The 23,931-nt window shown below is 40.2% G+C and overlaps 2 protein-coding genes across 8 annotated transcripts in view; one reads left to right on the forward strand and one right to left on the reverse strand.

Annotated features, from left to right (window-relative positions):
• Nucleotides 1-14,517, forward strand: part of LOC140898940 (uncharacterized) — an 82,081-nt gene extending 67,564 nt beyond the window's left edge. Inside the window, exon 8 of the mRNA XM_073313563.1 lies at nucleotides 14,300-14,517. Coding sequence (XP_073169664.1) covers nucleotides 14,300-14,387 — 88 coding nt within the window. The 3' untranslated portion in view covers nucleotides 14,388-14,517. The remainder of the gene's footprint in view (nucleotides 1-14,299) is intronic.
• The window catches only part of CHFR (checkpoint with forkhead and ring finger domains), a 28,924-nt gene extending 5,965 nt beyond the window's left edge, over nucleotides 1-22,959 (reverse strand). For 3 of the 7 annotated variants that reach the window (XR_012155151.2, XR_012155147.2, XM_073313566.2), the window contains exons 1-14: nucleotides 22,882-22,959; nucleotides 22,154-22,298; nucleotides 20,196-20,295; nucleotides 12,061-12,170; nucleotides 10,034-10,093; nucleotides 9,648-9,860; nucleotides 8,097-8,270; nucleotides 7,208-7,364; nucleotides 5,853-6,007; nucleotides 5,140-5,302; nucleotides 4,075-4,217; nucleotides 2,916-3,035; nucleotides 2,340-2,423; nucleotides 1,815-1,885 (exon numbers count right to left, since the gene is read on the reverse strand). Coding sequence is in view for 1 of the 7 variants with exons in the window: in XM_073313566.2 (XP_073169667.1) it covers nucleotides 1,815-1,885; nucleotides 2,340-2,423; nucleotides 2,916-3,035; nucleotides 4,075-4,217; nucleotides 5,140-5,302; nucleotides 5,853-6,007; nucleotides 7,208-7,364; nucleotides 8,097-8,270; nucleotides 9,648-9,860; nucleotides 10,034-10,093; nucleotides 12,061-12,170; nucleotides 20,196-20,295; nucleotides 22,154-22,286 (1,683 nt within the window). In the remaining 6 variants the exon portion in view is untranslated. The other 4 variants (XR_012155150.2, XR_012155149.2, XR_012155148.2 and 1 more) reach the window with 4 other exon arrangements.
• Between the last annotated feature and the right edge of the window lie 972 nt (nucleotides 22,960-23,931).

The raw sequence follows: 23,931 nt of genomic DNA on the forward strand, positions 1-23,931 counted from the left end.
ATTTAAAAATGTATATTTAGAACAGGCTAAGAGATATCAATGTAACAAAAATGTAAGTCTAAACAGGTTTTCAAAATGCATTTCATTCTATATTTTTAATCCAAATTATTGATATTTCTTTAACCTGACTACCAATATTACCATTGTCAGATCACCGATACTTAAAGTCAATACTCTATGTTCACCGTGACCCTTCTCCCACAAAGACTAACATAGGTATTTAGCTTTAAGCATTCAAGTAGTCCCACTGCAGGTAAGTGTGTGTGTAAGACTTCACAGGATTGAAGCCTAATTGAGCAAGGTGAGGTCCTGGTTCATTAGAGTCAACAGCAAAACTTTCATTGATTTCAACAGGGCCAGGATTTTACCCAGTGTCCTTAGCTAAAGACAACATGGATTATGGTCAGGTACATAATATTTGGCATATACTTTAAGTTAAAATTAACTCAAGTGGAGGAAAAAATTGTAATACGCCTACTTTTCTTTGTAGATTTTTTCCCATTATTAATCTTTTGGACATTACACCTCTTAATAGACCTTAGGAACTGGTTTTCTTAGCAAGTCATCATTTATATGTATAAAGCGTAACACCTGTTTGCTAGATGCATCTGAATTCCAGAATGTGTCTTTCAGTCATTTAATTTTAACGTGATTTCTTGGAGGGCTCAGGATAGCTTGAAGGGAATTCTAGTTCAAATCTCTACACTTCCTCTGGCACTGAAACGGCGAAAAGATGACCCAGAAATAAATACAATACTTCCGGCTGGCCATTTGCTCAGTGAGGTAAGTTTTATACTTGGTCACCTCTGCTGAAAGCTGAAGGACTATTCAGTTTGCCTTTCAGAGACCCACTGGTGGCACACCTAAAACTGCCAGCCAGGACACAGCCCTATTGTAAAGATCACCACATGCAACATTGCTAGTGAACACCCTTCCCCCCACCCCTCTTGCAGAAAGGATGTTTAGTAACATTAGTTTAGTGCTGGTGCAGAGCAGATAACACAGTGACACCTTGAGCCAAAATCCATTACAATTCATCATCCAGGAATGGAGTGCACTTTAGGCTTGACTGACTACAATATAAAATCCCTATGTGTGTCTGTGTGTGTACAGGTATGTATACATAAACACACACTAGATATTAATTACACTCCACTGCGTGAACACTGTGTATTTATACACAATCTAAGCATATATGTTATTTCATGCCACTGGCCTGCTGGGTGACTTTGGGAAAGCCACTTCATCTTAGTTTCCCCATCTGTAAAATGGGAATACTATCACACTACATCAGAGTAAGGTATTATTATATACAGCAGAAACCTGACTCATTAACAGCTCAGAGCAGTTACTGTCCATTGTGTCTTCTCCTGCACTCTTCTCAAAGAGATGTACCAACATGAAAGGCTGAACACATTCCTGATGTCTTTATTCAGTCTTCTAAACTCACTTTGTCTTTGAAAATAATATTTGTCTGAGTAAGAGTTAATGGATTAAGTGAATGGTGTTAAAGTGATGTTGAGTGTGGGGGTGAGGATGGAGTGATTAAATGTAAAACAAAATATAACTCATGGAATTTCAGTTAAAGAATGTTAGTTGTGCCTAGCATCACAATGTTAGTTGTGCCTACTGGCATCTCCAGACAGTGAATGAACAAACATCACTCAGTTGCTGCCGGACCTACACACAATGGGATGGATAAAGGAGAAGAGTATCTCCTTCTGGATTTCTTGCTTTAAACACCTTGTATGTCACAATCTCAATGTTACATGTTCTCTTGCTCATATCCAACACATAGTGATTTTTAAACATACCTTTAGAATATCCGACTCATAATGGTTGTTGTTTAGGATTCCATCTAAACACTTGTCACCAAGATTTATTTCTGTTAAGAAGAGGAGAAATTATCTTTGTTTTGCAATTTCTAAATAAGTTTTTCTTCTGTAACAAAGATGGATGTTTATGAACACAGTATATGAGTTTATGCAAACACATATTGAAGCATATCATATAACATCCCAACTTTAGGAACTGATCCAAGATTAGGTACTAAGCACCCCACTACTCATTACAGTCCACAGGGGCCACTGTTTCTCAGTATCTATTAACAATACAATAACCCATTAATTGTGACACATTTTAACGGTATAGTCTAAATGTTTTTGAAGTGGGTAAGGGTCTTCTCTAACATTTTAAGATCTGGCTCTCACTGTTCTTATGCTAATCTGAACTACAATGTTACATTGACATTAAAAAATTAAGCTTGGTAAAATCCAGGTAACCGAGACACTATTGTATGCAAAGTGGCTATAGCTGATACAGTGATTCTCCTGCCATACCACAGAATGGTGCCAAGCAGCCAAAACATGCCATCCGAGTGCAGCCCCAATACAAATGACAGAACGGCTGTAGACAAACTGTGCCTGTGAACACAAAGAAAAGCTACGATCAACCCAAGGCAATCACCACTGTCCAGGTATATTGGTCTTACAAAGCAGCACAATAACCCAAAGCTCATAGGATTTTACACAAAACACTGCTCCGCTGTACAACTAACATGACATAAATGGTGGCTATATGAGAAATGTTACAATACAAAAAAAAAAAAAGAAAAAAAAATCAGTCAGCTAATGCATTTTGCTGCATCACTATGACAACGAAGATATAAGTCTTTCCATCCACGCTATAGTTGAAAAATGCTAATATATTTCAAAACAATTTGCATTAATTGTGCGTATAGTACAGATATAGGAGAAAACAACCTCCCCTTCCCCCTGCTTAATTAAACCCCACAGAAGCAGGAAGACCCTTTCTTACTGTAACAGCACATGATCTGATATAGTCAGAATGTCTTTCAAGACCTAGGATTAACAATAAGAATTAAATTTGTTTTTAGGACAATAAAGTTTACTCACATTGCTGAGGGGCAATATTGGGATTCTGTTCATGCTCTGCTCTTCGGTCTGGCATTGGCTGAAAACAGCATGTGCATATTACATGACTTCCTTGAGAAGGACAGACATACTCCTGGACAGCTAGATTGAAATAAATAAAACCCCGAAGAATTATATAATATGGGACCACAGTACCAATGAGTGTTAGACACATACATCAGCATCCAAAGAGCTGAGGAACTTGACACTTAAGCAATATCACTAAAGTTTTTAGAAGGCTATACGGAAAAATAGGGAAATTGACATTAAGGCTTCTAAACAATACACCCTTTTACACTATTAAACGACAAAAAACTTTTATTCAATACAGGGAAATAGCTTAAGAAGTAAAAGAACCAATTGCTCCTAAACAGTATATTTTGGGCAACACAGCTGTAAGTTCTCTTTAGTTTTCTGCTTGTACATTTGAGTACATACCTCTCTCATTACACATATACATGCAGACTCTACAGTTGACAAATCAAAACCAATGAATGATTTTTTTGAAACAGGAGAAAAAGCTTGATGACCTTTTGATACCACTTTGCTTTTGATGAAACCTTCAATTATTCAGATTATCCACCAGCAGCAAAATCAAGACGGTCAACCCATGAAGAATGGAGAACAATTTCAGATGACCCTAATCAGTTGATGTTCTACAATTTATTCCCCTCCCTGGGAAATCCAGATAAACCCTAGTAGTTAGTGGATTACTTATTACTCTGACTAGAGTCATCTACACTCACCCTGTATGCACTACAAATCCTGTAAGCTTTTGAACCCACAGCACTGATACCTCCAATATGGAGTGTTGTATATCTGCTTTTGTAGCAGTGGTTTGCCCTTTGCTGAAATTCACAAAGACACAGATTATTCTATACTCCCACAAGGGTGGCAGAAAATGTTCCACTCAGCTATAACGGATAGCTATTTAAAAGACAGAGCACACAGTATTTGTTAAATAAACAGGAAAAGCTTGACTTATCCCCCAGTAACCTAGGAAAATCATCTTCATATCTCAAGACTCTAAGAAAGATGCCAACTTTCACAACTCCCCAAGAAAGTGTCCTTTCCTCATAAGTGACATGTATTTCTTAGTGTCCCAGTACCACGTTAACAACAAGCTTTTCATCACACTGACTTGCAGGAAAGTCGGCAGACGTCGATGGTGCATCTCCCAGTGCTTGCAATCCTCCTGCTTCCCCCTCTTGGCCTGGGCAAGGAAGTGGCTGAATGGAGTGTCGCCGATATCCTGGGCACTGTCTGCACACTATATAAGGCTGACTGAAAGGACAGACACAATCAGGTTACTGGATTTTATACATATATTGTTTCCAGAGTGGATTCAACTAGCTATTTGTTTCTGTTTTTATAAAATGTTAGCCTAAACCCAGTAGATAAAATCTGGATAGGGATGCTTACACATTCAGCAACATAGAGCAGTGAAGCTAAGTATTGCACTCCTAGTTCCTTTCAAATTAGAAAGGGTAAAATAAAAAGGCCACAATTATTTCAGAAGCATTTAAAGTTTTTTAGTTCCAGAAGTGAGTACAAGTAGCCCTAGATTGTTGTAATTTACACTGAGCCCACAAGTGTGCTGGATGCTTTCCAAGACCTACAAATGACACAATGCTTGCCTTGGCTTCCAATCCAAGAAGGCGTAGGATGGAGGAAAAGGAGGACAAAAAGTTACAACAGTATGTGGTGATTTAGGGCCAGATCCACCATTCTGTTCCACTCCATCCCCTTTGGCACCAGAAACTTGGCTTAGCCAACCAGCTGGGAATCCTCCTTGTATCTGGGAATCCTTCAGTAAAGCACTCGCTGCTCATCACCACCCACTACTGGACCTCTGGTGGAGAGGGAATGCCAGGGCAGAAGGTAGCATGGCTGGAGTTATACTCTGGTGATCTTGGGCTGCTTTAGCTTGTGCCAAGACCTGGATCAGCTCCCTGCTGCCTCTATAAATAAGCACTTTATCAGTTTTGAGATTATTATAGAGGTTCCAAAACAAACTTGAAAACAAAAATAAATCAAAACTGAACCCTGACAATGTTCATGAAAACATACTGCCAGGGCTTCAAAATGTGGGATGCAATAAAGATTAAACCCCAGTTTTGCAAACGGCTACAGCTAACACAGTGCTCTAGCGTGGTTTGAGACTGCCAGCGCTCAGACCCAAACAAAGCTAAGCCAATGCACATACCTGATATCTGAGGATTCACTATCTACATCCGACAGTTCCAGCAGATCCTCAGAACTTCCTTCTTCATCAGAAAATGACCTTCGCACCTTAGGCTGAAGCATGTCTTGAGTGATTTTGTTTCTAGCATCCATACTACGTACATCCTCTTCATTACGACACTTATCTGCAAAAGAAACACAAATATGAACGTGAAGAAAAAAATAGCTGTAAATCACCAAATCGACTACTCCAGAGCAAAATCATCTCCATCGCCTTGCAAGTTTTTAAACAATGTACACAGTATTTATGAACATGTGACTACAGTAGTTGTAGCTATGTAAAACAACCTAGAACGTTCGTGTATCTGACATTTTATAAACTCACAAGCGTAAGACTGAAGCCCGTAATTCATAATTCTCGTTCCAGCTCTGCCAGTGGCAGTGTATGACCTTGGGTAAGTCAGTTAGGATGAAATTTGCAGGAGTGGGTGCTTAAAGTTCACAGCATCCTTAACATTTGTTAAGTGCCTTTAGGTCTAGTATTATAAAAAGGTTCCTGTAATAAACTGCTTTCTTTTTCTCTTATGGCAACATGAGAGCAACAGGCAAAATAGAAAGATAGGCAAAGAAGGTTTTATGGATAAAGATCTTTTTTCTCTGTTTATACACCTATTTCACACTTAATATCTGAAACATGCTGTATATGTAAGTATATTAAATACACTTCCAACTTGCCTGGATGCTGGATTAAATAGGCTTCAACCAAGTTATTCAGTATATGGTTCTTACAGATACGTTCAACTGGACAACGGCAAGTTGGACAGAGAGAAGACCGTTCCATCCACCCCGAGTAACAGGCAGCACAGAAGGTGTGCATGCAGGGCTGTAAGCTGGAAACACAAACAAGTTTACATCACAGGGACAATGAGAAATCCCAAGATTCAAAACAGGACTTTTACATAAGCTTTAAATACAAAAGTATTTTAAAAGCATGGTCCTTTGATATCTGTTTAGATAATCAAGAAATACCATAAAGAACTTTACGTAACGATTTGTATGGAAGTCTGTTTTTCCAATAGTTTTTCTACAGTGAAGATCTGTTTCACAAGGGGCTAGTACTACACAGATTTGAATTGGTGACCACATTTCTGTTACCAATCAGCTGACAGATGTTTAGCAGTCTATTGGAAATTAGTGGATAATCTCAGGATTTAGTGGATTGTAGAAAGCTTGTCTACAATATAAAATAACCCACATTCACAATTAGCGTCGTATTATTGTAAGTCTTGTCGAAGACCAAAGATTTAATATAGACTGGAGCTGGAATCACTCTACTCTCTTCATCCACACTTCCCAGACTGCTGTGCTATTAATCTAGCACTTTTGATTACTGAAGGACACTTCTTCATTTTTTAAATTAACTTTAATAATTGTTCAATTACTTTTAAAACAAGTCCCCTATAATTTTGAGCCTTTTCCAAATATATGCTTGATGCAAAGATGCTCACCTTTCCCATATCGAGATGGGAAAAAATCCATTAAAATCATACACTTCAACTGGCATCTCATGTTCAGTCTGATCTGCTTTTCTGGCTAAGATACCTGATAAACTCCACTTCAGTCTAGTGGGAGAAAGCTGGATAGTAGAGTTTTCCCATCAGAAAATGGTAATGTTGATTAAAGAAGAGTCAAAGCCTTGTTTAACCAGCCACTGGCCAAGTGAACTAGAATTCATCATGAGATTTGCTATACCAGATTGACTCAACGGTCCATTAAATCCTGTATCATGCCTCTGACTGTGGTCTCTGCCCAAAGCTTTTTAGGATGGTGAACACTCTACCATTTAAGCTTCTTTGGAAGTCCCAGTCTAAAGCAGCTAGCTAGTTGTTCAATACTGTACGGTGGGGGAAGCGTACATGTTGAAACCCTGGTATATACACTGCATAAAAATAGAAAATCTTACCAACTCTCAAGAGAAACTAGTATTTTACAAAAGACAAACAAACCCCCATTACCCCAAACAGTAGTTATTGTGTTCTCTGTATTAAGTCCCATTTAATTACAGAAGGTTCTTTTTAAACTATAGGTACCTGACACAGTCATGCAGCAATTCCTGGCAGATAATGCAAGTGAGTGTTTCTTCCATTTTGTCTGGTTTTACATTTGTTGTTTTTGCGCCTTCAAATCCAGCTTTAATTATACATTGACTTGGAGCGGTCATCTGAAGAGATGGACTAGCATTCTCATCTGCAGAGAAGACATGTCTCAGTGTTATAACATACATGAAATTGGACCATGGGTGTCAGAGCCTTCCTATTTAATGTTACTCAATTAAGCCAAAAAGCTAAGCATTATGATTCATATCTGCTTCCATCACTAGTGTTGTCACAAAGCTGATGTCCTTGCTTTGCAGACCGATCTCTGCACAGTATTACAGTCACAGCCATTACTTTCACTGAGCCAGCAACAGAATAGCAGGAAGCCTGGAGCAGGTCTAAAATCAACAATATTTGATCCCTTTAAATCATACTTTGTTAAAAGTAAACATATTTGCCCTGATGTAATAGAAGCCTGAGGGCATGTGTTTTTAAAAACCATAGTGTTCTGAATAAGGTTTTATATACACACCATTTAAACATATCCTTTAAAGATCTTCTAGGTTATAGGAGTGCATTTTGGACTCATTTCACTTCAGCAGAGGAAAAAAAGTAATAATAGTCTTAAACTTTCATAAGATATAGTTAGAGTCTTGGATTCTAATCTAGACTGAACTGCCTACAGAGCCCTGGTAAGTCATTTCAGATCCCTGTGCTTCACTTAACCCAAATGGAATTCTGTGAAAAATTAACAAATCAGCCATGTACGTAATTGGAAGCTTCTGATTACATTGCAGAGTGTCAGTCTTCTTTCAAATCATTTTAACAAAAGATTAAAATAGAAGGCTACATCGTAGGTCACATAATACGGTAATATACTAGCCTCCTTTTATTTTCTTCTTTGCAGGCTCCAAGTCCTCCTCCTCTTCCCTTTGAGGCTCTGATGTAGAACTTTCATTTCTCTCTTTATCAATGATACTTGAAGTGATGGTGGAAGTTTCACTATTTGCATACAGCTGTCCTTGTTCTTCATGTGATACTCCAGGACACCTAGGTTCTAGAGTGGGGAAAGCAGGCACAGGAATGAAAATAGAGGACTGTGATCCTGTAAAAGGAAAGCACAGATTATTAACGGATATGTACAAAGAGGGAACATTGGAGAAAAACTATGATATTTTCCATGACACATGCCCATCCCAATTCAATCATCATCTGAATGAGAAAAGGCTATGTCAAACAAAAAATGTGCTGGCATCATTTGCATGATTATATGGTATATCATCTGTCCTAGTTTTCGCAATATACCGGATTATTTGGAGGATCTGTAAAGAAACTGGTACAGAATCTGTAAATGCTCCACATCTAAATAGAAGTGCTTATAATTCATTCATAAAAATATGCTCCAGGCCCGTACTTAGTAATAAAGATTCAGTCTTGGAGTGATTTTATTCTCTCTCTCTCTCACATGCACACACACACCCAGCCCCCACACCTCTTTCCACATATGCAGCCTACCACAGAAGTGGTTGAAGAGTCTGTGGGGAGCACAAATAATATGCAGAGTACATCAAGGCTAAGGCACATTTTGAGCAATACTTTGGAAGGAGCCAGTATGAGCAGGCAGAGCCAGACTTGCGATCGGATGCTGCAGTATTTGAAGCGTTTAGCAATTTGGGGATGGAGTGAGGTCATGAGACAGACTGCAGTATAGGTGCACAGAAGATTGAGGATAAACTGAAGGTCAGGACGCAGCCTGCAGTGATCATGTTATTTGGTAAATTGGAAAGACAGCATGAGAGTGGATTTTCACTTGGTTAAAATGGGTGGCAGGTGGGTAGACGAACTGGGGATCACTTCTGGGAACATCATTTACATCTTCTAAATAATTGTCTTTTGTTCTATTTGTCAGATTAAATGATCAATGTGGTCCCTTCTGATCTTAAAAATCTCTGAATGGGAAAAAGTAGACTGGTGAATGGCAGCAGCAACAGTGAGGATTAGAATGGTTCCTCAGTGAGCGACTGCATGCGTGCAAATATTCAGTTGTAGTTAGCTTTGTGATGTGATCTGTATAGTTTCAGTAAGTTTACACTCCAGCTTGATGAGGGGAAAAATCCCCAACAGCTGCACCTAAGTTCCAAGATGGTGAGTGCTGCAAAATTAAAACATTTAATGATTGAAATGCATCTTCTGTGTCCTTGAATTCACACAATTCTCAATTGCCTCTCCGAGCCACTAGGACTAAGCCTATGATTTTCTTATGGAACAAGTTATTAAATTAACTACCGATCAGGTGCTTTGACTTGAACTTTTGCAGGGATTTTGATCATTATCATTCTATCCTCTACAGTAAGAGATTAGTTTCTTAGGATTCAACAGAAGAGTCATAATTTCTGAGGCACCAACCTTACAAACACTGCACACAACACCTTACCAGATGTTGAAGGATTATCCTGCTCAGCAGATACCCGCTCGATGAGAGAGGTAGAAGCAGCATTAAAGAGGTTAGATGTAGAAGTAGATGGCTGTGGTTCCTCATAGCAAGACTGAGTGGCTGGCAGTGATGAGGTAATTTGGGTTCCATCATCACTTCTTCCTATATGTGAGGTATCTTTGGTCAGATGGCACGTATTTTCTACATTAGCTTCTGTAACAGAAAAGGGAGTGGAAAGAACATCTCTCTGATAGGCAACCTCAAAAGGTCATGGCTTCAACAGAGTCAATTAACAAGATTTGAAGGAATCAAGCTCTCTTAAAACGGCTACAATTAGTCACAACCACTCATCTCCCTTTTAGTCTTGAACTAATAGTTTTACTTACCTACTGGTTCTTGAGTTACATCTTGTTTTGCATTGAAGGATTCATAGAGATAAGCAACATCTGAAAGGAGAGAAAATGGTAGAAATTTTATTATAATTTTAAAAGTGTTTTTATTTCTCTCCCTCTTACTCTCACCAACTCCTACCCACAGTTGGCTGCTTCTCATACTTTTCCTAAAATGGAGAGGGCCAACAAGAGATTGCTGTTATAGCCAATGTTAATGCTGCTACTTAGGAGGTAATTAGGAACAGAACAGTTAGATCTATTCTTCTCAGACCAAGCTGAATGGCTTTGTCTGAAATTTAGCTTGTGCCAACCATAGAAATTGAGGCTTAAACACTTCCTAACTATAAATTCTGCTGTGTGTCAAGATAAGCTGTGACTACTCTTACTAATACAACTGTACTGGATGTTCTCTCCAGAAGGCTGAGAGGTGAGCTCTAACTATTCGTAAATTCAATTTTTTATATAATTTTCCTTAGATTTTATTGTAAAAAGTTTAAAGTTAACAATCAAATTCCATATAACATTTTAAGCCACTACCCAAATGCCATTCACCGACTAACCCAAAACCTACTTACAAAGCAAATCAGAGCAAATTCTTTTCTTCTCCAGCCTGTGGGAACCCTCCAGCTTCCTAACAGAACCCCAGAGATCCCATTGTGTCCCCTTGCTTTTTATCCTCAACCATTTAGGTCCTTCCAACACCCTCTAAATCTGCACTGTGATCAATCTTACTAGCAAAGGAACTATGCAGGACTCTTTTTAGTCTGCTTCAGAATTGCTTAAATAAGACAACTATACATGCCAAAGCTAAGCTCACTCTCAGTCCTTCAAGGCACAGGGGATGAAAAAAAATCAGGACTCAGAACTTTAACTGAATGATAGGTACTTAGGCACTAAGCAGCCCTGTTCAAATACATTTTAACTAAAAGAAAATTAATACCTCAGAACATTTGAATCTATCTTGGAACAACGGGGTAAATGAATTCCTCAACTAGTATTGACTACTACAGTAAAATCCCCAAAAGGATCAACAAAAGAGACAGTGGATATAGAGATATAGATTTAGAGTGTGTGCACATGTGTCACTGCTTTCCTGTAAAACCGACGTCACAAATTGATAAATCCAGAGTCTAAAAACTGATGGTGAGGTTACAAAAGGGAATTCAGCTTCCAACAGTTATATGCATCTAAAATAAACTGTGGACAAACAGCTTATAAATTTTCCTGTCGTGGCATAGTTGCAAACATAAATTCTAAGACATCTATACTTTCTTACACTTTAGACAAGTCTAAGGCACCAAATTCATCTGGGGCTTAAGTTTTATTTGGGGTTTTAATACCACACCCGTTACAGTAGCAGCTATCACTTCATAATAATTCCTGAGCATATGACAGTGTAATAACTTGTTACACTCCCAATCTGCCCACTATAAAATTTCATTTCAGGGATTTACATTCCTGTTTTGGACACAGTAGCTAGAATTTAGTATTTAAAATACCTATACCTTTCATCTATTATAAAGGAAACCTCTAAAAACTGAATGTTTTCTACTAAAGTAACAAATGCTAAATACTTTATAACCAATTTCATGGCACTGGGTTGGACCCAGGAGACCCGGATTCTATTTCTGGCTTTGCCAATGCCATACTGCATGACCTTTGGCTTGTCTCTCCACCTTTCTATGCCTCAATTTCTCCTCCAAGCCTTCATCTTTCTTGTCTAATTAGACTAAGTTTTGTAGGGCACAGGCTATTTTCTACTATGTGTTTATAGAGTATCTAGCAAAATGAGGGTCCAATTTCAAACGCGGGCTATAGGTTCTACCATAATACAAATAATAGAAGATGATGATGCTGATAACTAGAGAAGGCCCCCAACATCATGAAAAATGTGGTTTTAATATTAAAAAGTTACTTGCTCTATCATTCACTGAGTAGCTCTATTCTCACCATCTGATATTCCCTTGTATCCCTTATGACTAGCCAATGCCATAAAAAAAAAAAAAAAGATATCCTCTTACTGTTTTCTGGCTCATTCTTCCTGTAAACAACATAGATCACATCCCCAGTCTGCAAAGGGCATGTCTGCTTCTTAACCACTTTCAGTTTATTAATTACTGTTCCATTAGTGCTGCAAAGAGAAAGACAGTTATTTAGCCCAAATGCTTTCATAATTATCGTGGGGGTTGATTGGGAGAGGAAGAAGGTGGGGGGAGAGATATTAGCAGAGAAAATTGCTGGTACTCAAAAAAAAAAAAATGTAGCCAAGATTAAGAGAAGCCAGATAACTGAACAGGAAAAATCTGCCCTGTGGGGCTGTTCTGCAGAGTTGCTGAGGACTTCATTGCTAGTTTGCGGCTCCTGGGAAGGAAACATGTGGCTAATAGACAGATAGACAACGATCCCTTACATTTGGAGAATGGCTCAAAATAATTAGAGAATTGCTCCCTACGGAATGAGTTACAGCTAAGATAAACGGAAGACAGAAAGAAAAGGAGTACTTGTGGCACCTTAGAGACTAACCAATTTATTTGAGCATGAGCTTTCGTGAGCTACAGCTCACTTCATCCGATGAAGTGAAAGCTCATGCTCAAATAAATTGGTTAGTCTCTAAGGTGCCACAAGTACTCCTTTTCTTTTTGCGAATACAGACTAACACGGCTGTTACTCTGGAAGACAGAAAGGGACAGAAGTAGAAGAACATGTCAGCCACCTATCTGAAAGTGCTAAATTGTAGTGTTGGGATTAACATTGATAGGAAGGACTCTCTTTTAAACTGTTTATGGGGTGGAAGAACCCATTTTCTGTACAACCAGGGACCGCATGCTGGCCTTTCTTTCCTTCCTCCTCCTCCTCCTCTCAGATGTTGAAAGTTTAAAATGCCAAAGGTTGAAGATTGGAAATGATTCTGGTTATTAGTGACTCTAGTCAGTTATTTTATTCTTATTTGAGTTAGAAAATGAATTGCTGGAATTATTTTTTTATTTTATTTTTTAAGGTCTATAAGTTTTCAACATCACACTCTTGAGCTACCACCTGTGGATTACTGACAGAAGGAAGAAAAGAAGGAAGTATCTATTTTTCCAATGATGTTTACCTCAATTATTTCGGGTTGCCAACTTTCCAGTCGCACAAAAACAAACACCCTTGCCCTGCCCCTTCTCTGAGGCCCTACTCCGCTCACTCCATCCCCCCTCCCTCCGTCACTCACTCTCCCCCACCCTCACTCACTCATTTTCACCAGGCAGGGGAAGGTCCTTTTTTGACCTGGTGTTCTGGTGGAAACTGGACACCTGGCAACCCTAAGAAAGTTAATAGGGGGAAAGAACATGTACATGCACTTAAATGGAGTTAAAAGCCAAGCTAGATGGAATCATTTTGAAGTGGAAACAACCTTCAAAAAAATTATCTGAAGACTTAAATTTGGAAACACATCAGTGCACGGTACCACCAGCTACTGACTAAATATCTAATTATATCTATCTTGACTCATTCTTTTTGGGATGTACCACTTCATATAGTTGCTATAAGTGTTTTAAAATCAAGTCAAATTACACTGAAATTAGTAATTTCAGCTCTGTTGCAATATTAGCATTTTTTAAAAGCCTCATAGAACTAAAGGAGTTCAGATTTCTGCCATCCAAGAACCTCAGCAACTAATACTATATGTATAAAGATGCCTACAGAACATTGGGGCTTTTTTGTTGTTGTCTATGCCAACCTTCGGTACTACAAATTTTTACTGCCATCTTGTGGATGAACTTAGTTACTCACCCAGACCACAGCCCAGATTTTCCCAAACGTACCATAGTTAGTTTCTATTTCATGGTGGAAAATTATCTAGAAACAAATCCCATCCTTCTCTTCTCATTATTTACCCTTTTAAACAAAAACGGCTCAGAAGAAAGGCCTTCAGTCAGCTATTTACACAAGAAGAGAAAGTAAAGAGATTGTTAAATATCCAGAAAGATTGACGATAGGAAGTCAGAAGCACTGCTAGGAGAAATCACTTTTGAGGTGGCACTAAGTGATTTCTCAGTCAAGAAATATATTGCTTCCCCCTCATCAGACACACTTTTATATTGTACATGGATAAGTCAACCAACACAGCGCAAACTGCAAGAAATGCTGTTTTGAAGGTCCCCTGCAGAGGGGAGGGAAAACATTGGACTTGTTTCCTTTTTTGCTCCTTTATTAAAAATTTTTTTTAAAAGAGTAGAAAACTTAAATAAATATTTTCTCCTTGTCTTTTTACATTAGAAATACAGCTCCTGCTGAGGCTGGAAGACTCTATGATGACCGGAGAAACAGCAAAGTGCATCACCAAAGTCAAGAGAATGAAAGTTGAGCAATTAGGAGGGGAAAGGAATTTTAGTCAAACTGTGAAAAAGAACATTTTTGATTTGTTATTATTTACCTATGTTAAATGACAAAGAAATATTTTGAACCAAGGAAACCATTGTTAAAGATTAAAAAAAACTGACTAAAACTTCTTCAATCTCATTCAATCAAGTATTATTGCTCAAAATGACCACTGAGACCTGCTGGAGATCTGCCAGCAAAACTCCAGAACAAACAAACAAATACAAAAAAACCCAAACCATTTGGGCCTTCTTCATAATAGTAAAACAGCAACAACAAAAAAGGGGGGGGGGAATGCCCAATTTTTAAAGAAACCGTTACAAGTCTCCTTTAAGTAATGCAGAAGAATTTTCAGGGATTATTTTATACAATGAAACAATTGCACTAATTTGGATTACAGTTATATCATAGGCTGGCTACTCATGCAAAGTATCAAAGGGAACAACTCTGCTTGCAACATTACCCATCTGGACAGGTTTCAGCAGAAGGACACAACCACTACTCTAATGAAATAAGAGTCATATCTGAGTGTTTAAGCAGTGGTCTATGTACGTGATGACGCAAAACCCACAGACACAAAGTCTCAAGTCTTGTTTTGAAGTGTACATAAATATCAGGTGGAGGGAAAAAAAACAGCTCAGTCTGACAAAATAAAGAATATCTCTTAGCGATCTTCAGAAGGTTTCTGGCCCCAAGATTTATTGCCATAATGAGGGCAAATATATGAACTTTAAAAAATTTCAATACAAAGGGTTTTATAAGTACCTTTAACATAATTATTAAGCAGTTCTGCCAAATCCCAAAATGGGCATAAGGGACTTTAAGGTGTTTTAGCTAAATACTTATTAGAAAGATGTGCACTCTTGGATATCAAACAGTGAAGTTTGCTACTGGGAGGAAAAAACATGCCAAAACTGCTGCCAAATCAACACCAAAGCTTGAATCCCACACACATTTCCATGCAGGTGAATCTCTGTGCTCCTGCAGACTCCCACTGACTTGAACAAATCTCTGACGACACTAGTCATTTGGTGAACCAGGGCCCAAATCATCATCCTTAAAGCCAAATGAGGAAATCAGTAGGGCAGCAGATGAGCAATCTTTGGTCAAAGTTTCTCCCCCTCCAGCTGCCCAGAGATTCACTTGTTTAATAGAAAGGGGGGCGGGGGTGAAATCACATCACTCAAAGAAAAGCACCCAAGTTTTTGCTAAACACTAAAGAAAACTGAATGTTTAAAATTAGATCTTAGCCAATAATACAGGAAATTGTCACATTATTTTGTGTGTCATATCCAGTTTCAGGGCTCTAACCAGAGAAGTCTAACACTTTGTGGAGTGTCTGGCTATCACAAAATGGATTTTTTACATACAAACATCAAAAATGGCTAAATTTATGTATTTATCAGGCACTACAAATCATTGCACTGCAAGTGAAGAAGAAAGTCTAATATGTCCCAAGTCCAACAGACATTCCTTGTGATTCAGTACTAAACCAATGCCAACCAGCTGTATTGTTTTGGAGTGAGAGGAGAAGGAAACTCAGCTATCAGATGAAACGTAAATCCAGGTCATAAAAGATCCCACAACACTTTTCTTAAGACTAGAAATATAAATCTCTGTATCCTGACCCAATTCCCATTTGGGTAGGGTATAGCGGTGCAAGTGATCCCATATGATTCCATCAATGTGCCTCTTGGCTCTGGAAGGGCCAATCCAAAAGTTAAGAGTGTAGTTTGCTTATTTAATGCAGGCACACACACAAAAACTGCCCAATGGAGGACAGGGAAAGGCCCTTCCAAAGTCTACCTCAATCTCATGAGTTGCATTTGAATTTTTGTTTTTAAGAAAGAATTAATTGCTTTTCCCTGGGACAAGCCAACTGTTCCGTGAATGAAACTGATTAAGTAATCTAATACAGTATTGTTTCTTCTAGTAAATGCTAAGGGCTTGTCTACACCAGCAATTTACAGTGCTGCAACTTTCTCACTCAGGGGTGTGAACCCTTCCCCCCCGCCGAACGTTGCAGGTTTCAGTGCTGTAAAGCCCTAGTGTAGACAGTGCACCAGCGCTGGGAGCCACGCCCCTTGTGGAGGTGGGTTTTTTAGAGCGCTGAGAGAGCTCTCTTCCAGCGCTGTGCCATGACCACACAAGCCATGTTGAAGCGCTGCCGTGGCAGCACTTTAGTATTGCCAGTGTAGACTAGCCAAGGCACTTTCGGGGTGGAAAAAGCTTAGATATACAACTTCTTATGGCCAGTTTGACTCTGTATAGCTCAGCTGATATTGACAACAGGCCTTGAATATCAGAGGTCTCAGACAAATTCTGAGAGAGGAGAAGCTTAATCTTCTGCAAGTAGTAAGGCAGTCAGGACTGTCTTCCTATTCCATGTGTGGTTACAGTGCTTTAAGTCAACTCTCACCCATGCACAGACAGAATATATAAAAGGCCCTCTTCCTTTTTGTCAGGTATGTGAAAATATAACATGCCATGTTCTCAGTTGTGGAAGAGAGGCATTACTTCGGGTTGCAGCCTTTCAGTGGGGCTAACAGTGCATCTAGCTCCACCCTTCCACAAACTACACTCTTGCAACGTTGACAGCAAAGTCTTAGTTAGCTCAGTAGTTAGCTACTCTCTTCTACTGGCTGCCCCTTTTTGTTAGCTAGCCACCTGAGCTCTCCTACAGTGTCTGGAGAGCAAGCTGTGTGTGTGTGGGATCTGACACGTGAGTTGAGGGTCAGAGGGAATATATATTATGGCAGAAGAAGGGTAGAAAGAGAAGACTTAGGCTTTGTCTACACTAGCACTTTTGTCAGCAAAACTTTTGTCAGTCAGGGGTGTGAAAAAAACGACCCCTTGAACAACATAAGTTTCACCTACAAAGCACCTCTGTGGGCAGCGCTATGTCAGTGGGAGACACTCCCCTGCTGACATAGCTACCACCACTTCTTGGGGGTGACTTAATTATGCCAGTGGGAGAGCTCTCGCCTGTCCGCATAGAGCAGCTACACAGGAGACCTTCCAGTGGTGCAGCTATAAGGTCCATAGTGTAGACATAGCCTTAGAAGGCAAAGATAAATGTTGTGGTTAGGATGCGGTGACCCACTTCAAATTCCTGCTTGAGAATTCCATTCACACGTTGTTAAATTTGACTGTAGCTCCCACACGGTCAGGTCTGTTCATTCAGGGTTTGATCATTCCACTCCGCACTTTGCACTGATCTAGGTTAATTCTGCCAGCACAGCAGGCAGCACTCCTCTGAATGGAACTCCCTTGGAACTGTCAGGGTCTATTTTTTGCGTTTTCAACCTTGTCAAGTGTGGGACAGCTGAACTGCTAGATGAAGTCCCTAAGCCCTTTATTAGGCAGACAGATTACAGTTGCTCATGATACTTCGTGCTTTCTACTCTGCAACTTCTGCTTGTTCAAGACTTTTCCCTACACACAAAGATAAAAAGTATTTCCTACCTTATAAAAAGAAAAAATACGTGGCCTAAATCAGTGTCAGAAGTAAGTTTCTGGCCCCGGAAAGAATCCCACTTGCAACATCATATCTACCAACTCTGATCAAGAGAACGAGGAGGGAGTGGATAAGTAAGGGCATGTCTTCACTAGCATGGCAGCGCTTTAACATGGCTGTGTAGTAGCGGCAAAAAACTGTAGCTGTAAAAAAAAAAAAAAAAAACATACCCCCACGAGGGGAGTAGCTACCAGAGGTGGGAATGTGGCTCCCAGTGCTGGTGCACTGTCTACACTGCCACTTCACAGTGCTGAAACTTGCAGCGCTCAGGGGCACACCCCTGAGCGAGAAAGTTTCAGCGCTGTAAAGTGGCAGTGTAGACAAGGCCTTAGTTAAATTTTGCCAAAGGAAACTGTTGACTAGACCCCATACATCCTGCAACAGGCAAGAAAGATTATACATCCCAGCTAACTTAAACAATGTCCCAATAACTATGTGGGTGAAACCAGTAAATCGCTTCATTCTACAGTAGTGATTAGAAAATGAAACAAGTCAAAAACATCCTATCACCTGTGGGTGAACACTTTTCACAAAGCAATCACTCTATATCTGACCTATCAGTCCTCTTCCTCAAAGGAAACCTGCACAACAACACTTTCAAAAGACAAGCCTGGGAGCTTAAATGTATTACTCCGCTCGACACTAAAAATCATGGACTGAACAGAGAGACTGGATTTATGGCTCATTACAACAAGCTGTAAAGCACTAACCCCCTCTTTTTGTTCTATGACTATAGAGGTGTCAATGGGCCATTCTACCTTGAACAGTCCCTTACAGTATGTGCTAATTATTTATGCTAAACAATCTGTTCCACCTTGCATTTAACTGTGATGCTGAGAATACCTTTCCCAAACCTGAAGAGCTCTGTGTATCTCAAAACTTGTCTTTCTCACCAACAGAAGTTGGTCCAATTAAAGATATTGCCCCATCCATTTTGTGTCTCTAATATCCTGGGACTGACATGGCTAGAACAACACTGCATAAGCTCTCACCAGCATTCTTATAACCCAGCAGGAAATAATCTCTCCCAGAAGAGCAAGTTTGTTGGACCTGATCCCGCAAAAACTTATGTGCTGAACTTTATGCACTATGGTGTAGTTCTATTGACTACTCATGGTGAGCTAAGGGCATGGCTACACTGGAAACTTCAAAGCACTGTCGCGGGAACACTCCCGCGTCAGCACTTTGAAGTGCAAGTGTGGTCACAAGCAAGCGCTGGGAAGCTCCTGGTAATCCACCTCCACGAGGGGACGAGCGGCTCCCAGCGCTCGGAGCCAGCCTACTCTAGTGCTTTAAAGCGCTCAGATTTGCTGCGCTCAGGGGGATGATTTTTCACACCCCAGAGCCAGCAAGTTAGACCTCTATAAAATGTAAGTGTAGACAAGCCCTAAATTAAGCACATAAAGGCCCTAATTGTGGAAAGATTCATGTAAGCATTATATCACTACATAATAACTCCCTGAAATACTGATTAGAGGAAAGAACTAAAAAAAAAAAAAAAAAACTTCTGATAACAAATGACTAATGGCAACATCAACAGCTACAATGTTGTATTGAGCAATTTCAATTATTTAATTAAGTTTAATGATTTATAATGTTACCTATTAGGCCCCTCTCTCTCTCCTCTCCACCTGAAGTGCTTGAGGTGACAAAATAATTTCAAAATATAATACAATAGGCATAAGTATTTATACGGTGCTCGTTACCATAGATCCAAAAGGGAGCTCAAACTATAAATAAAGCCAAAATCCAGACAACCCTTCAAGCCCCAAAGTTCCTATGAAATACTAGCTACCTTCAGAGATATTTTAAACACCAAAAGGAATCTCTATTCATATCCATTGCACGTTTTTGAGGTTGTCAGTACAAATGCATTTTCCTCCCCCCAGAAGCTGGGGATGGAGGTAGGGAAGAGAGATAATATAAGGAATGAGTATGCCATATACTAATTCACCATGAACAGTTTTTAAAAACTCCTAAAATCACTGATAATTTTTTTCACAATGCTATAATTGCAATCACATAATAAGACACACAGTATACAAAAGTACCAGGCCCTCCCCACCATCAGTTTGTTTTTCATCCAGTAAGCTAGGCATTCCATGGGGGGGGAGGGGTGAAGAGGGGATGAGTTTTAGGCATTGTTGGAAAAAACTAACACCTAAAAAATAAGAGACTTACCAACTACTCTCTGATATGTACAGCTAGCTCCTTTCATGAGCACTAAACAGAATTTTACTCTAGCAACCAGTAATAAAAGTTTAAAGCAGGGCTAACCTGGTATCCTCCAATGATACTTGTCCAGATTCTTCATCCACTGTAATCTTACAGTGATCTCCAGACACCAGTTTGTTGCCAGGAAAGGACAAGTCACAACCTTAAAAAGAAAATGTTTATGATCAATATGTTTATAAATATCCCATGAGTATCTACATAGGCAGATCCCATCACAGAGACTGATCAGTCCACTTAAAACTCTTCTTTTAAAAATAAGATTTTCTTGTATGTGTTAGCACCATCTTTAGATTATTAAAGACAAAGAAAATTTAAAATCCAGCGCAGTTCACTGCCATTAGCCAGGAGTATTAAGGGGAAGGTTAGTAATGATTTGAGGGGTGATGGGAACCTTCACCATTTTGACACCACCTTAATCCCTCCTTCCCAGCCATATTCAAGGCTCCACAGATAAGACACCATTCCATCTTGCAACAATACTTCCCTTGTAAGAGAGGCCATAACTAAGGAACATGATTCATATCCTCCCATTCATAGTCTGGCCCTGAATTACTTCCCAGCACATTCAATCCTCCCTAGACAAGGCAGAGAGACATCTGGGTGCAGCAGATCTAGAAATAAATAAGTCACCTACCAAACCCCCCCGATAATAGTTTACCACTATTTTTCCACAACTGATGTCCATGGGACAATTAACAGCTTCTGAGTACAACTTGTGTCGCACAACTTCATGACCTTGTGATTCTTGCTGAAAGTGATTAGAATGCCGTAGTTTCACTCAGAAGTAGTATAGTACTTTCACACCGGTGTACCCCATCTACTCTTTGTGGCTCTTGGAATATAGTGTAAGGGCCAGGAAGAAGAGAGGAACAGCATGGACTAAATGAATTTTTCCAGAATCCCACATATTTTTCTAATGGGATAATGGTGCCAACAATGTTTTGCTGAGGAGTAGATAGCAAATTTTGGTTATGTATTTTTCTAACTGAACACTTTAGTAATCTAACTGTTAAATGATTATGAGAGCAATTCAGCAGGCAAAAGTCAATCTTTATCTGCCATGTAAGCCGACTGAAATTCAACTAGAAGATTTCCTAGTGTGGACATCTTGTTGGTTATTAGCCACATTTAGCAATACAGTCATCAAAAAGGGCAACAAACGTATGGTACTGAATTTAACAGACAAAAGATATTTAGATTTTCCCTATAATATGTTCCATGAATTCCATTTTGACTGACCATATAGAGTCTATAAACTATAATATACTTTCATTGATGCTGGGTGCTACAACATGATATGCACTAAGTTGATGGACAGGCAACTAAAGTTAGTGCCAGTTGGCACAGTGCAAGGTTAAGTGGATAATTTGCCTTAAACATGGAATTGCCTTAAAATTAAGTCAAATAGTCAACACTTTTAAACCCAGAAACACTTGCATTTCAAATCAACTCTCACAGAAATTATTTTAATGTTAGCAACCATCATGCAGCCAGAAGAATTAAGGCTTTTTGGATTGTAGGTGTGTGTTGAAGTGTGAAAATGTAGCAGTACAGCCCCACCAAGCCCCACACCACTTTTTTTTTTTTAAATCACAAGAGCTAAAGGAGAGAGTAGTGACAAAATGGGTATGACATGACAAAACTTGGTTTGAAATGTAGTGCTTTTTTATTGCACAGAAACAATCAGGGAAATCAACAAGACAAATTCACGGGATTGCGATATCATTGTTTTTGTGATATCACCAAGAACCCCATTAAAAAAGAAAGCCAAAGACAGGGAGAGAGCACAACTTTTCTCTCATGGAAATGACAGAGTAGGGAACAAGGGATTTTGTGGCAAGCATTGAGGTGAGCCTCTTCTAACCTATCTCCACCTTATCCTAACACCAGATACCAACATACCTGTCATGTCTCAGAGTCCATCTTCATATATTTTTAAGGCCAGCAGGGACCACTATGATCACCTAGTCCGACCTCTAGCAAATCACACGCCATCTTACCTTTCTTCCGCCCAATTGTCCATTCTCTTTTCAGCAGTAAGACATGGGGCTCTGCTTCATCAGCACCTAACCGGATCAGCTTCCCCCAAGGCTGCTGCTGCTGGTTTTGGTCTCCTCCTTCAGAGTGCTCCATTTGGATTCACATCTGATCAAATAAAACAAATAAATAAATCACAAGACACACAGGGGAAAAGTTTCATTTGGAAACAGTAGGGTTTCCCTCCCCAGTTCTCACAAACATACCCCTCCTACTTCCCCTCCCATCTGTTCTTCCTCTCGCAGCTTTCACAGCTATGATTCTCTCTCTCTTTCCCCAGCCTTCTCTCCCCGCCTATCCTTCTTCCCCTTCTTGTCTGTTCTGTCCCAAGCCATCACTTCCCCTCTCATCTCTTTATTTCCAGACCCCGCTCCCCCGCAGCAGCAGCCCCTCAGACACCTGCCCACACACCAGCCCCAGCTCTCCTGCATTGCTCTGGTGTGTGGGCTGAAGTCCCTCCACTCTACTCCCTGCTCCTTTCCTCTCTAGGGCAAGCGGGGCCCCCCTCGGAGCCTGGCCCTCCAAGGCCTCTCACAGCCCTGAGGGTGAGACACACAGGAGCCGGGCTGGGGCTGCCGGCAGGGCCCCGTCCTCCCTCCCGCAACGTCCCTCCCTCTCACCGCCCTGCCCCCAGCCCCAGGGGACTTGAGGGCGTTCGCAGCGATCCCCTCCCCCACCGCCAGCCTCTTACACCCAGTCCTGCCGCGGAGGCTGCTGCTGTCAACAGACATTGCCAGCCATCAGCTGATCAAACTCTGGGCGGGGCCCCGAGCTCCCCCACGCCTCCTATTGGAGACCAGAGCAGGGTCACCATAGAGAACCCAGAGGGCGGGGAGGCACGGATAGAAAAGGCTTCCGGTCCCATCACAGACCTGGCCACGCTAGAGCGCCGCTTTCCTCTGTGCTAGGCAGCCATCTTGGATTGGGGAAGCCAACCGACTATTGAGGCGGAGGAAGGACAGCGGCGGCCATCTTGGAGGTGGGCACCAGTGGCGAGGGTGCGTCGGGCATTTTGGATGTGGGCACTGTTCCCTTTTGTGATAATATATTCATCACAGAGCCCGCTGGCGGCCATCTTTGTCATGGGCAAAATGAATGTCCTATAACAATTACCCTCAAAGAGTAATAATGTTTATAATAACAGACATTGACCTCTGTTATCTGTGATACCTTCATTTCTGTTAAATATTGAGTAATTAAGCTACAGTTAATTTGACTATAGCAAAATCAACAGAGTTTAGCTGACACAGAATGAACCAGTACCATGGTCTTCCCAGTGAATTGCTCCAGATATGATTCTGCACTGAAAGGGAAAAACTAAATATTGATTTCGGGCCCAGTCTTTCCAGTTTTAAATACTTGAGAGACACTTAATTAGAGACTCTTAAATACAAGCATGGGGTGGGACTTAGAAAGCTCCAAATATTAGAAAAGCATGTATTTCTCCTTCTTCCCTGCTACAGTTGCCAATTTTGGTTGGACGTATTCCTGGAGGTTTCACCACATGACATAATCTATAATTAAAGATTGATCTTTAATTCCTGGAGACTTAAGGAAAATTCTGGAGGGCTGGAAGTAACCCAAATTCCCCCCGGCTTTAAAATATTTTTTAAATATAATAATACATTTGGGGTTCTTTGTGTGCCTTTTGGTATGAGCCTTTAGGGTGCATTTGGGTCATCTTTTCATGGTTTTACCTGCAAACATAAGAGAGAGGGGGAGGGAGAGGATTTCCAACCCT

The sequence above is a fragment of the Lepidochelys kempii genome, chromosome 15 (genome assembly GCF_965140285.1).
Source record: "Lepidochelys kempii isolate rLepKem1 chromosome 15, rLepKem1.hap1, whole genome shotgun sequence".
Taxonomy (NCBI): domain Eukaryota; kingdom Metazoa; phylum Chordata; order Testudines; family Cheloniidae; genus Lepidochelys; species Lepidochelys kempii.